The sequence below is a fragment of the Ictidomys tridecemlineatus genome, chromosome 2, assembly GCF_052094955.1.
Source record: "Ictidomys tridecemlineatus isolate mIctTri1 chromosome 2, mIctTri1.hap1, whole genome shotgun sequence".
NCBI classification, from domain to species: domain Eukaryota; kingdom Metazoa; phylum Chordata; class Mammalia; order Rodentia; family Sciuridae; genus Ictidomys; species Ictidomys tridecemlineatus.
This window is the reverse complement of record NC_135478.1, coordinates 174,627,827-174,643,085: the sequence shown is the minus strand read 5'-3', so window position 1 is coordinate 174,643,085 and position 15,259 is coordinate 174,627,827. Positions and strand designations below refer to the sequence as shown.

The window sequence follows — 15,259 nt, the reverse complement described above, 5'->3', positions numbered from 1 at the left end:
ACTAGAGCATGAGGGGGTCTTCCTTTCTTGTTCTGGAGAGGGAGAGACTGACTATCTTCATGCAAATTAGTCTTCTTTGTTAAAAAACTTCAGGGAACTCATCTATGAAATGTAGATTCACAATAAGAAATGCAGTGTGTCTTTTGGTTCTTCTTTCAACTGATATATAAGATTGTTTCCCACAGTATGGACTACTTTAAAAAAAACGTGTTTTATCTTAATGCCAAAACTCCAGCAATGCCTTTCACTGCCTTCAGGGGTGGTGGAGGAGATGGGGGAAAGCATCTGTTTAATACTACATTATTTTCAGATTTTTCATATAGTATAAATGAATGCAAAAAGTAGGACTGCTGTATTAAGACAAACTACTATAGTTGTTAAAGTTCTGAGCTTTGTTTTTTTTCTTTTCAGCTGTGATTACACATACATTTCTAATTGGGTATAGCACATAAAATTTGTTAATAATGAGTAAAGATTATTGTGATAATGTCTGACACTACATAAATTATCTCATTCTGACTGTATTAATTGAGATAATTTTTTCCCTTTCACTTGTATTTCAGTGACAATTTCAACGAGCACCTTCTTTGACGGCTTGCTGGTGACAGGACTGTACACCTCTACAAGTGTTCAAGCTTCACAGAGCATTGGAGGTTCTAATGCTTTTGGATTTGGTAAGCTAGTAATTGTGAATGTTTTATTAGTTTCAAGTGTTATTTTTTTTTGTTTTTGTTTTGGAAATAAATGTTTTAAAATATTCAACATTTATTATTTAAGAGAAAAATTTTCAAAGTGATTTTTGCGTGTGTGGTGCTTGAAGCTGGGTGAGACGAACTGTCTCATTAATGTTTAGCCAACCATGAGCTCAGTGTGATGATCTTTCTGTCTATTTCTCCACTGATCACCACTGTTACTATTGGTCCTCTGGAACTCATATAAATTTCTGAGTTCTGTCATTTAGGTTGCTGGAATTCATTCTGACCTGAGTGCAATCATTCAGTAACCTGTTCTTATAAACAGTTATTATATTTTGATATTTTAATTTTCAGTGAAAAGTGTGTTAAGTTTGGCAAGTAGGCATTCCATGGTGGACTTAGTAATATTTGTTAAAATAATTTAATTCTATGACTATTTATAAAAGAACACCATTTAATATTTTAAATACTTATATGGAGTCTTTGTCCTTAGATCAGAGGCCTAGCAGATTACTTATGTGGAGAGGCAGAAAGCTACATGATGGCCACTAATCCCAGAGGATTCTCGGTTTGGAAATCTCTAGTTTGCCCAGAATGCTGTAAACATGCCAAGCTGGGATTAAGTAGACCCTTCATGGCATCAAAAATGCAAATTTAATATACCCAGTTTATATAAGACTGAAAGCACTGATGTTATTCTCAAATTGGAAAACTACACAGGACTTCCTATATTGAAATGAGAAAGATAAAATTGCATTGTCAAAGGCAGTCAGGTGTTCAACATTTTAGTTTTTTTCTGTGATACTTATTAAAGAAATAATTTTTACATACTTTTGATGTATGAAAGGGGGCCTGCTCTGTGTGAGTCCCAGCAGTAGCTCTGTTCAGGTGACTTATTGACAGATGTCAGAGAAATAATGTTGATACTGCATTGTCATGCTGCTTGTCATGATGAGGTCCATAGCCACCAGTTTAAAGGAACCTGGAAATCATGTTAATATCATGTTAAATTGTCTTACGTTGAGAATTTGGCCCATTTTCAAAAGATCTCAGGTAAGATTTTATAATCTGTGGGTAACTATTTCTAAGGTCTAAACCTCAGGAATTTTTTGCCCTTAGGTCTAATTATTCCACTTATTTAACCCCATCATTTTTGTGCTCTGCCCAGATGAAAGGTCAGGTTAACAACCATGTATTAATGTATGTGTGTAAATATATTATATACTACCTGTTTTGTTACAGCAGGACCTGTAAGTACCATTCCCAGATTTAACAAATAAAAATATAAGACACCCAATTAAATGTGAATATTACTTCATTTTATGTATATATTGATTGATTGAGGTCCTGGGGATTGAACCTGTGGTCTTGTGAATATTAGGCAAGCACTCTACTGCTGAGCTACATCTCAAGCCCTAAATTTTAGATAATTTTTTTAGCATACTTTTTTAAAGTATTTATATTCCTGGGCTCTACCCCACCCCAATTAAATCAGAAACTTTGGGCATGGGGTTTAACCATTGGCAATTTTAAAAGTTCTTCGGGTGCTTCTAATGTTTATCCAGGTTGAAAACTGTTATAGTGGATCAGGCCTCTGTCCTAAAGCATCAGCATCAGCATTACAAGGGATGTTGTAAGTGCGGAATTGCATGTTTACTCCAGAGTAAATCAGAAACTCTGGGAGTGGGAACCTATGGTCATTTAAAAAAATATACATTCTAGGTGATTTTGATGCATGCTGAAATATGAGAGCTACTAGTCCAGTGGGAAGACAGTGATTAAATGACCATATAAATATATTATAGCAAGCCTTGCTAGGGGCTGGCAATATTTAGCTAACAGGCTGTGGAAGGTGGAGCACAACATATCCAAGGGAGGAACAAAATGTGCGAAGTTCTCAGCCTGGGAGAGGCTGGCTATGTTCTAGGGGTTGAAGAAAACTTTGGAGTGGCTGGAATTGCAATCAAGAGAGAAAGAGATAAGGCTGGATAGGAGCCCAGAACCAGACCATCTGGTATATTATATGTCTTTATCCTAAAGAAGGGAAAGACTTTGAGAGTTTTAAGCTGAGGAGTGACTTGACCAACTTTTCACTTTACAAAGATCACTGTGGTGTCAGTGTAGTGAACAACCCAGAGCTCTGGAGTGGATGAAGAAAGACAGTTTTGTGGTTAAGGATTCTGGTATGTGTAAGAAGTCAGGTACAGGCTGGCCTCAGCAGCAAGAAGGAACTGTATGTAGAAGGGTGTTTTAGGTAAGTTTTTCATTGTTGTGACTGAAAGACCTGAGAAGAACACTTTGAGAGGAGGAAAAGTGTATTTGGTGCTCACAGTTTCAGAGGTCTCTGTCCACACATGGCCAACTCCATTGCTCTGGATCCAAGGTGAGGCAAAAATCATGGCAGAAGAGTATATCAGAGGAAAGCAGCTCATGGCAACAAGGAAGAAAGATTGGGGGGGTGGTGGGCGTGGAGAGGGAGAAAGAGCCCAAGCACGAGTGCGTGCCTCACCACAAACAAAATATAAACCAAAGCCATGCCCCCAGTGACCCACCTTCTGCAGTTGCACCTTACCTGCCTACAGTTACCACCCAGCTAATGCCTGTCAGGGGATTAATGCACTGCTTAGATCAAGGCTCTCATGACCCAGTCATTTCAGCTCTAAACTTTCTTGAGTCACACATGAGCTTTGAGGGGGACAGCTATTAGCTAAATCATAACAAGAGGGAAGTGTTTGGGCTGTTGAATCACATAGACCAGCTATGGATCCTGGTCCCATCTCCCCCTGTCCCCACACTTAGTTCATGTCAGCTAAGTTGCTTTATCACATTAAGTTTATTTCCCTCATCTATGAAATGGTGATGATAATGCAACCTGCTTCTTAAGATTTTAGATTGCCTTGAGGATTAAAGGAGATGATTTATATAAAAAGTCTTGAACACATAGCCGGGCACTATGGTGCACACCTCTAATCCCAGCGACTCCAGAGACTGAGGCAGGAGGATCATAAGTTCAAAGCCAACCTCAGCAACTTAGTGAGACTCAACAAAAAATGAAAAGATCTATGGATGTTGCTCAGTGGCAAAGCACCCCTGAGTTCATTCCCCAGTACTATAAAGAAAAAAAAGTTTTGAATACATAGAAAATACTCAATAAAATTAGCTTTCCCCAAATTAAAAACCATTGTCACTAAAAAAGCAGCCAGTTCTTTAGTCCATAACTTGTATACACCCTTGGGGGGCAAAAAACCCTTAATTCGAAAGTGTGATTAATCTGGGATATGTAGCTCAAGATGATTGTGAGGACCTGGTTGAATTAAGTAACTATTATTTGTCAATTTTAGGGCATTAAATAAGGAAAATTATGAATGCATGATCATTTATAAGTGTGTTGCAAAGACATTTTCAAAGAACATAAAAGGTACTCATGTCATGTTGCTTCAGATTTTATCTAGCAAGACAAAAATCTAAGAATGAAATTGTTAGAAATTATTTAAGAAATTTAGGCTTTAAAACATTTTTTTTTCTGGAGTGACTTTGAGAGCCATGAGAAAGTACTTTTTACTGGAATTAGAATGTGTTTTAATTAGCCTAAGTTGCACTTAGCCTTCCTATTACTATGAATATAATGTCAATGCTTCCATGGTCCAAAGAGGCTTCTGAACATGGGTAGAAACTGCTTATGATAATCTGAATTCTATAACCAAGTATTCAGGTGATTTTATATGGATGAATAGATAGGTCAAACCTTTTTTACATTCTAGTAATATCCAAAGGATTTCATCTGTATTTTTGTGATAGTAGTAAATAATAAAAAATTAATAATATGCCTGACTTGATGACAGTTAAATTTCATAAATAATGTTTTCAATGGTAAGCAGGAGATAAAACTGTCCTTTTAGATAAAATGACCATTTTTGGAAAAAATTATAACTTTCTGGCATTTGATTTAGATTTAATACGTTCTTTACAATTTAAAAAACAAATAAGATTTTGTTTGTTAAGGCACAGGTAGGAAAGTAGAGGCAACTTATAAAAGATAAAATTTAAAAGATTTGCTGCTTTTGGTAGTATAGTGATTCTGTTAGGATCAGCCTTAAGCAGTATTCTTTGATGTAGAACAAAAGAGTTATTGAATACATACTCTATCATTTGTTTCTGACTGTTTTGATGGAAAGGTAAGCAAACATGGTTTGCTTGGCATTTTCCCAACATATCATAGGATTAGTGTGTGATATGTTTAACTAGCCATGACAAATAATAAGAAAAGTAGATAGTCCAATAGGCATTCTGAAAGGTTTTTTTTCTTCTAGAGTTAATTTTAATTGTATTAAAAACACCTAAGATACAACTACTCTCCTTTGAATATCAAATGTGTGTATGACTGGCCAAAATAAGACCATGGTTATTCTTGAGATACTGTTGTAGAAATGTTAATCCCACTAAGGTAACTATAGCCTTTTATGAAAAACCAGAATTCTTTAAGTAAAATGCATGCCTCACTGACCAAAAATAGACACATGCCTAGTAGCCAGAAATACATTAAAACAATAGCTATGCCCAGGATGACTGGACACCCAGCAATGCCTGATTTGAAATACCTCATTTTGCTTGTCAATATAAGAAAACACGCTGCCCTGGGGATGTGTGATGTTTAATTATGGATATCTCTTTGTGCATCCCAGGGGGGGGGAAATGCTTTCCCTCTTGTCTTTGGCTTTGAATTCCAGCTCAATCATGTAAATCTTCAAGGCCTATTGTGGCCGTTCAATGAAGGGATATTTGAATATCCTTTCATGTAAAATTGTTGCCTTACAAGGCAGAAATGCATTTTACTCAATATTTAATACTCTGGCTTTAAAACGTGAGAATCAAGTTTGCAGATCTGATGGGTAGCTGCCATACTTCGAATTGTTAAACCCTGTATAAATTAAACATATGTACTTTCCAGTTCCTAATATTGTTCACCTAATACAGCATTCAGTAAAGCGGTTTTTCACTTAAATTTTTGTAGTTTTATTTATTTTTTCAATACTCAAGTTATAAAATTCTTTAAGATGGCAATATTTGGGGCTGGGGTTGTGGCTCAGTAGTAGAGCGCTTGCCTAGCATGGGTGAGACACTGGGTTCAATCCTCAGCACCACATAAAAATAAATAAATAAAATAAAGGCATTGTGTCTATCTACAACTAAAATATAAAACAAGTAATGAAAAAAAAATGGCAAGATTCGATGAAATCACAGTTTAGGGAGAAAATCTAGTGAACATATCCAGCAGCTTTCTTTGCATTAAGACTAAATAGAGCAGACCATGGTGGCACATGCTAGTAATCCCAGTGATTTGGGAGGCTGTGGCACAAGAATCACAAGTTCAAGGCCAGGCTGGGCAATTTAGTAAGGCTCTGTCTCAAAATTTAAAATAAAAGGACTGGATATGACTCAATGTCAAAGCACCCCAGGTCAAATCCCCAGAACCCCCACCCCACAAAATAAAATAATAAAAATAAAAAACCCGAGTAGAACCTATTACAACTCTGCTAATTGTCATTAGGGAACCCCCAAACCCCTACTCCCCTGACACTAGCTATAATTTAGTCAGTTAAATCTAAATATTCTACAGCTATGGAACATAACATGTTATGAATACAGCACACATTTAGGGTCTAATATCTGAAAAAATGAGGCAAACACTAGCAACTTCATTGAACAAAGTCCCTTATGGTAGTGGTATTTATTTACTAGTCTAAATTAAGCTAATCAGAATTATCTGGTTACATTTATTTTCTCTGTTTAGGAAGAAATGCAAAATAAATGCAATTTAAACATACTTGTATAATTCAAAGGCATGATATTTTATTGCTTATGATAAATGATCTATAATTAATAAGAAGATTCTAGGTTAAATAAATTATACTAGTCAGTGGTACAAGGAGCAGAACTGATGAGATAATATCACCATTAATTTTTTCTATTTACTAGATATTAACCTAAATTTGATCTTTATACATTCCATTTGGTTATGCTAGCATTACCAATATTATTAGTATTTGACATATGACAAAGCACTAAGGGATATTTTCTACCTCCTAAATAATGAATTTGTAAAGAATCACTTACTAGAATAGTGGGCATGAAATAGAGTAGTTGAAGCAATCAAACAACAAATTGCTCAGGCAGATGTGCAGGAGCCAAGGTGGATGAGTGAGTCAAGAATGCAGTTCAGTGTAATGGCTCATTACATGACTGAGTGAGTTGGGCAGCTCAGGTTCCATCCCTGACCCTCTTTCTTGTTAACATGGGCAACATATTTACCTTCCCCAAGCCTCAGTGTCTGCAACTGAAAAATTAGGATAACTTTAGGGCCCAGTTCACAAAATTGTTGGATGGATTAAATAAGATTATTCCTCAAGGAGCTAGAATATATTATATGCTCACAAGCAGTATTATTTAGAGACTTTCAGAAGTGAGAATTCTTTCTTTGAAAGGGCAATAGAAGTGGACTCTAATTGGAGCTGGGGAAGCCTTCAATTTCTTACCCACTTAGTTTAAAGCCAGAGTGGCCCTCTGGCAGAGGCTGGCTCAGCCCCTGCCCCTAGTGGACAATAAAGGAAGCGAGGTTTGGGGAGGGCCAGTGGTATATGTAAATGTGAGGACTAACACCAGGTGTTCTGGCATCATTTCCCGTTCTCAGATGTTTTTAAAAAATATAATTCACATATTATAAATCTTTCGATTTTAAAGCATGCATTTCATTGATTTTTAATACGTTCACAGGGTTATACAACCAATAGCATTACCTAATCCAATAACTAATACCATTACCTAATGTTTTTATAACCTCCAGAAGAAGCGTGTTCCCGTTAGCAGGCCCTCCCTATTCTTTCCACCCCTCACCCTTGGCCACTACTCTACTTTCTATGTCTATGGATTTGCCTATTTGGGACATTTCATTAAATCAAATTATACAATATGTGATATTTTGGGCCTGGCTTTTTTTCCCTTAGCATAAATAATGTTTTCAAAGTTCTCATAGTAGCACAAATCAGTACCTCATGTCTTTTTATAGATGAATAGCATTGCATCGTATGGATATACTTCATTTTATCTAGTGAGCGAGTATTTGGTGGTTACCAGATTCTTAAAAAGAGTTAGAGTAGTATAAATTGGAAAAAAAAAAAAAGATCATACTTATAGTAAGATCATCATATTCCTTAAATACTCCCGAAACCTCTGAGGGAGATTAATTGCCTGTTTAATGGCTCTGACCTGAAAATGGTTAAACTTAGAAATTAACATGAATTTCCGTCTTTAAGTTTGAGGATATTTCTGAATCTATACATGGACATGTGTGTGTACACATCAATACATGAATTTAAAACTGTACAAACATAAGTAAATCTCATCCTCAAAGATTCTGAGGAAACTCATCATCCTGGAAATCACTTTGCTCTTTTCTCTCCTGGAGATGGCAAGCACCAGTGCTTTCAGATACATCATTGATGGTCTTCAATAGGATCAAGAAAAGAACAAGAGACTGAACAAGAGATTGTTCAGTCCAGCTTAATGATACATCATTGTTAAGTTTCTATAAATGACAACTCTACAGTTCCTTGGGAACATATTCTAAGAAAATATCAAGGGAGATTTCTTTGTATTAAAGTGTAATTCCTTGCTTTAACTTCAGTACCTCTCTTAAAAATTTCTAGTTTAGTTGAAAATGGTAAATGTTTGTTTAAAAATAAGTCACTTGTTTCCTTACCAAAAAGAAAAAAAAAAAAGCTTTACATAAGATTTGTCAATTTCTTTGCTCCTTAATAATTTACTTGCTAATTTTCTCTGGACACTCCACCAGAAAGAGGAATTTAGCCCTGATAACAAATGTACCCAGAATCCATTAAAGGTATTTTAAAAATACATTTCTAAGAAAGAGCAATTCTTCTAGTTCCTTTCTCCTATTCCTGCTCAAATGAATGTGCTCAGATTCATAGTAACTGATTATTCATAAAAAGGAATGTCAGAAAATGCACATTTGTTACAGCAGATTCTTGTAGAAGTTGCTGCTATGCTTTACAAGTTAGGATTTTTGAAAATGTTTTAATTTGGCCTGTCAGTATTAAATTTTTATTTGTGTAGAGTGTCTTCTGTTGGCAAAGTGCAACCATATTTCTGTTGTTAAGAAGCCATTTGCCCCGACAACTGAGCTGATGACAAAGGACAGAGCAGTAGGTCATTACAGGGGCACTTTCTCACCTGCCAAAATTTTAAAGCAGAATTCTGGGAAATACATTTCAGTAAATGCAGTCTTAGCCCTCATTAGATGAAAGTTGAACCGAGAATATTTTTCATTCTCTTTCTCAAATAATAATTTTAAGGAACCCTGAGGAATCGGGCCTCTTGGCTGATAAACAATGCCGATTTTTCTACCCTCTCCTCCAGAGTGTTGCAGACTGTCCATGTTAACAGGAGATGGGATCCAAATACACGCTTCAGGGAATAAACTTCAAAGGTTGACTCTGACCTAGCCGTCATTTTACTTGTAATGTAGTTTACTCTTGAGGTTTCCCAGTTCTATTTTTTTGTTTCCAGATAATGATAAATGAGTTTATGTTCCATGTTCACAGTAATTAATTTATAAATACTCTGGAATAAATTTGGCTGCTTCTTTCCTGGCAGTTAATTCTAAGAAACACTTAAAACATTTTTATAATATTATCAATTCCTACAGATAATTCTGATAATTATCTTCAGAAGAAAAAGTGTAAAAGCAGTGAAAGTAAATTCTTGGCATCTTCCAGGAAATAGTTTTGGATGTGACAGATGCATTTGAAAATAGTCGTAGGAGTGCCACCAGGCGTTTCACCAAACATGGGTTCTGTTTCTGCTCTTGTCTTCTGTTTTGCAGTTGGTGTTCAACCCTCTGCTCAGTTTTGCATTTAGCCTAATAGACATGTAGGCTGTTTTCTGAGGAGAGCACACAGCTAAATTATTGTTTTCAGGGCTTTGAGTGTCTGAATGGAAAGATACTTGTTTGTGTGGGAGTTGCCATTTTGGAAAACAGAATAGCAGAAATTGTTAATATTTTGCTAAAAGTTCAGATGGAGCTCTCCTCCTGCTTTCCTTCCTACGTGTTTTCATACATCAGACCCATGTTGTTGCTATTATCCAGTTAATTATGTTATTTCTGGTTCTCTTTCAGAGAAGTTCTTCTCTACATGAACTCTAGCAAATAGCAAATTAAAAGTAAAATAAATGTAGCTATCAGAGATCATATTCTGGAAAGATATTTTGTTTATCTCCCTTTTTGGTAAAATAATTACTTCATTTTCAAAAGACCTTTTTAACCTAACTTTGAACGTATCTGATAGCATTTCTGGCAGTAATAACAAAAATGGAGAAAAATCTGTTACTAATAAAGAGGAGATCAGTTGGGGTTTGGCTTTCTGTTTCTAAAGAATGGGATGAGTGACCAGCTCTAGGATAATTATGAGGCTCTTGAAGGTTATTCCTAACCTGACCCTGTTTTCCTCCTCTTTCTTCTTCTTCTTGTCCCCTTCTCAACAAGGAGCTGAGATCAATCACATCTTCATAATTTGAAAATTATGTTGGTGCCCAATAATAGAGAAATGAGTAAATAAATTAGAGTACTGAGGGGAAATAGTAGTATGCTGCCATTAAAATTCTATTTTTGAGTACGATTTTAATGGCCTGATAAAATTGTTACAGTATAATCGAAACAAGGATACGAATATACAACATTCCCAACACATAGAAATGGTAAATGTTTATAGAGATGGAAATACTAATTGTGCTGATTTGTTCATTAGACATTGTATGTATGCTTCAAGTCATTATATTATGCCTCATAAATATGTACAAATAGTGTGTGTGTCAATGGAAAATATTAAAAGATATACACACACAGTTTAGGAATTCATCTTGCTTCCCTAAGTACTTGGACACTCCACGTCTGCACTCACAAAACAAACTATAGAAACTTGTTATTTAATATGATCAAAACTAATATTGAATCATTTAAAATAAGTTGGTTAGATAGACTTGTTTATTTTCTGTGAATAATTAAAGAACACTTTAATGAGTTTGTTAAAAAATAATCAATCCAGTGAGGAGGGAGTGAGCTAGAGCAGGGGTGATTGGTAGTGCTTGTGTGGGTTTTGATATTAAATAGAATGGTTAGTTAATCAATTGGCTAGTTTTCAGATGTCAGCTGAGGAAGATTCTTTAACATCCATTGGATATTATGATTTCCACTGGAGTTTTGTTTTATTTATATAAACCATGGTCCCAATTTTGATTTCCTTAAAATGGGACAAGAACATAAACAGACTTGTGAAGCAGTCCAAGTATAGGGTTTTAAATATTTATGATTTTATTATTTAGTCTTCAACAGGTCCCTTTTCCATTAGGACTTAAGAACAATATTTCCTTAGTTTCTTTAGTGTTTTCTAAACTTTCAAATTAGTTTGTATATAACAACACTACTTTCTTTTTTTGTTTTGTTATTTGTTTTTATTGGTGTATTATAATTATACATAATAGTGAGATTCATTGTGCTATATTGGTACATGCATATAACATAATTTGATCAGTTACTGTTATTTCAGTTAGTGTAATATATATAGTATGTCCATTATACATATACACATATGTATAATGACCATAGCATAATTCAGTAGATTTGGTAGATTTCATTCCTCAGTATTTCCCAATGTTCTCCCCTTCTCCTGCCCTCTGAATTGCCTCTCTCTGCTCTTTTGATCCTTCTATTTTGGTGATATCCCTTTCTCCTTTTAAATCCTTCTCTCTCTCTCTCTCTCTCTCTCTCTCTCTCTCTCTCTCTCTCTAACTTCCACATGAGAGAGAAAAACATTTGCTCCTTGACTTTCTGAGTCTATCTTATTTCACTTAGCATGATAATCTCCAGTTCTATCCATTTACCTGCACATGATGTAATTTTATTCTTTATAATGGCTGAGTAGAACTCACTGTGTAGATAAACCACATTTTCTTAACCCATTCCTCTGTTGACACAATTCTCTTTCTTAGAAGATTCATTTTTCATCAGTGTACAGAACATTTAATGCAGTTCTGTTAGGATAGTTGTAGGTTCAGAGGAAATAAATAGATTTTGGAACACACACCTCAGAAGCACACATCTAAGGACACACCAAATAAGCATGGTCATGGAGCTACAAATATTGTACACAAAAGCAGTGGCACATACTGCCCTATGTGCAAGGCTGATATGACCAAGTGAATTGATGAAAGAGGTGCTCTGCCATACTTGTATTTGCATGGTTTAATGTTTCGTGTAGGTACTCATCTAATGAACGGGTGCTATTTATTTAAAGTAACTTAAGGGACAGGGACTTGATTGAAGTAATATCAATGTACTTTTGATATTTTATTATGAAAATTTTCAAAAATATTGAAATTTTAGACAGGGTATAAAATTTATATATATATATAATTGTATATAAATGGTACATATCATTGTATATAAATGATATACCATTGTATATATAAATATATATACCATTGTATATAAATTGTAGGATACATGAGTTGAGATTTAATGAATGTACACACCTGAGTAACCCAAACTCTTATCAAAATATCGACTATTATCATAACCCCAGAAAATTCCTTCATTCCTCTTATCCATCAACTCCCCCTGATTCCCAGAGGCAATTGCTATTTTGATTTAATTCCACCGTAGACTCATTTTGCCTGTTCTAAAACTCTGTATAAATTAACCATTCAGTATGGACTTTTTTGGTCTGGTTCTTTCATTCAGTATAATTTTTTTTATATTCATCCACATTGTGGGTAATAATAGTCTGTTCTTTTTATTGTTGAATAGTATTCCTTTGACTTTCCATTTTCTTATCCTTGGGCATCCCTTCCCCTCTATCCCTTTTGCCCAATCCAAAGTTCTTCCACTCATCTCATGATTATCATGCATACTGCTGCTAGGAATGTTCTTGTATAATTTTTTGTGAATGTTTTCATTTTTTTAAAGGAAATTTTTTTTAAAGATAGAGAGAGAGGAGAGAGAGAGAATTTTTTAATATTTATTTTTTAGTTTTTGGCGGACACAACATCTTTGTTTGTATGTGGTGCTGAGGATCAAACCCAGGCTGCATGCATGCCAGGCGAGCGCGCTACTGCTTGAGCCACATCCCCAGCCCCAATGTTTTCATTTTTTATGGGTAAATGCTTAGTAGTGGTATTGCTAGATTTTTGTCCTTTAAGAAACTATCAGATTTCATTCTAAAATACTTGTACTTTTTTATGCTCTTGAGTTGCAATTGCTCTGCATTTTCAACATTTGGTATTGTCAGTATTTTAAATTTTAGTCATTTTGGTGGATATGTGATAGTATCTTAGTGTGGTTTTAATTTGAATTTTCTAGCTTACTAAAGATGTGAAGAAGTTTTTTTATTTTGTTCATTCATTCATTCATTCATTTGTTCATTCATTCATACATACATACATCCTAGGTGGGGGTTGAACCCAGGGGTGTTTAACCACTGAGCCACATCCCCAACCCCTTTTATGTTTTATTTCGAGACAGAGTCTCACTAAGTTGCTGAGCCTGGCCTTGAACTTTTGATGCTCCTGCTTCAGCCTCCTGAGTTACTAGATTACAGGCATGTGCCACTATGCCTAGCATGCACTTTTTCATGTGCTTATTGGCCACTTTTGTCAAGTATCTGTTCATATCTTGTGCTTATTTTTTAAATTGAAAGATTTTTAAATTCTTGAGTTATAGATTTGTTTTTATGTGTGTTTGTGTGTGTGTTTTGTTTTTTGCAGTGCAGGGAATTGAACCCAACGTCTCACACATGCTAGGCTTGGTTGCACCACTGAGCTACATGCCCAGCCCAATTTATAGTAATTATTTTTATTAAATTTTTAATTTATTTGTTCTAACCAGTTATACATGACTGCAAAATACTCTTTGGTGCATTTTACACAAATGGAGCACAATTTTTCACTCCTCTGGTTGTACATGAAGTAGGGTCACACTATTCATGCAATCTTACATGTACCTAGGGTAATGATGTTCGTCTCATTCCACTATCTTTCCTATCCCCATGCCCCCTCCCTTGCCCTCTCTCTCCTTTGCCCAATTCAAAGTTCCTCCACTCATCCCATGCCCAACCCCCCCATTATGGGTTAGCACTAAGTTATAGTAATTTTAATATAGCCTGAGTACCAGTACTTAATCAGACACATAATTTGTGAATATATTTCCCATTTATGGCTTTCCTATCCTTTTTCTCAATGGTATCTTACAACAATTGAAAACTTTTATATTTTGATTAGTTCTAATTTATTGATCTTTTTTTGGTTATGGCTGTCTGTGTCAAGTCTGGGAAGCCATTACCTGTCTCAATGCAGGTAATTTTAATTTTTAACACGTGCTCCAGGTGATGGATTCTAACTATTGAAAGGTAGTTATTTTTCAATTATTACAAACTTTGGGCAAGTGGAAAGCATATACTGTATTTCATATACATTGTAAAAGTTCTCAAAGCTTAAGTATTGTCTGCCTCTGTAAAAGTGCAAAAATCAAGACCCTTGTCATTCTGTGGCATCATGTTTATATGTAAAAGTTTTTCATTTTGTGTGTGTAAACTTCTAATGTTAAGGTGCCACTTTATAACCGGCTAAATTGCTTCAGACCCCTGGATTACTCAGTGATAAGCCAAATGGGCTTCAGGACACTCCCTTCACACCAGAGCCACATGCCAGAAAGCAAACAGATGGTAAACTAGGCAGAAATGACCCTCGGCATTCTCATTAGAGCAGTTGGGGAAATTTTAATGGGCCCCCATTTGCCTCGTGCTGTATCTAATACCCTTTGAACTGCCACTTTTTTTTTTCCTGTTACAAGTCAACAACCGCCATGTATATTTTAATAAGGATTATCAAACACAATTTGCCCAGAAGATGTATAGCCCTCTAATGCTAATTAGCCAAGTTTAAATAATCACTGAGTTGTGGGATAATTGGAAAGAAACACTGTTTTTCTTGCCAGTGCATAATTACTAATTAACAGGAAGATAAAATATCCGTGTAGCAGTCATATCTAGAAGAATCTGTTAACAGTTAATTAACTGATGAGCTTGTGCCAAGTTGACGTTGGTCAACAAAGTTTACAAATGAAGTTATTCTGTCAACTAAATACATCGATAGATACACTATGTAAAGTTTACATTATTGAACCAGAGCAGAGCACAGGCAGGGAAGCCTGCATGACTTTGGCTTAGCATTCCTGTGCTTATAACCCACAGCCTACAGTCATTACATTAAAGAAATAGTGTTTCTTTGTGCTGGCGTATTAAAAACATCAACTGCTGGTTGACACCCTGCTACTTACACCCAAGATTTGAAGCTTTATTCAATTGCTTTTCTCTTGATCCTAATAATTACATGGGCTTTCTTACCCTTAAACTTTCCTCATGAAATTGGGCCACCACCTCCTCTGTGTTTTTCTGTTGTTTAGAATTAGAACTTAAATACATCACATGGGTGGCTGG

General features: G+C 35.4%; 1 protein-coding gene across 2 annotated transcripts in view; it reads left to right on the top strand.

Moving 5' to 3' along the window:
• Positions 1-15,259, top strand: part of Reln (reelin) — a 453,190-nt gene that overhangs the window by 68,400 nt on the left and 369,531 nt on the right. For both annotated transcript variants that reach the window (XM_078040200.1, XM_078040199.1), the window contains exon 2: positions 564-674. In XM_078040200.1, coding sequence (XP_077896326.1) covers positions 564-674 — 111 coding nt within the window. The remainder of the gene's footprint in view (positions 1-563; positions 675-15,259) is intronic.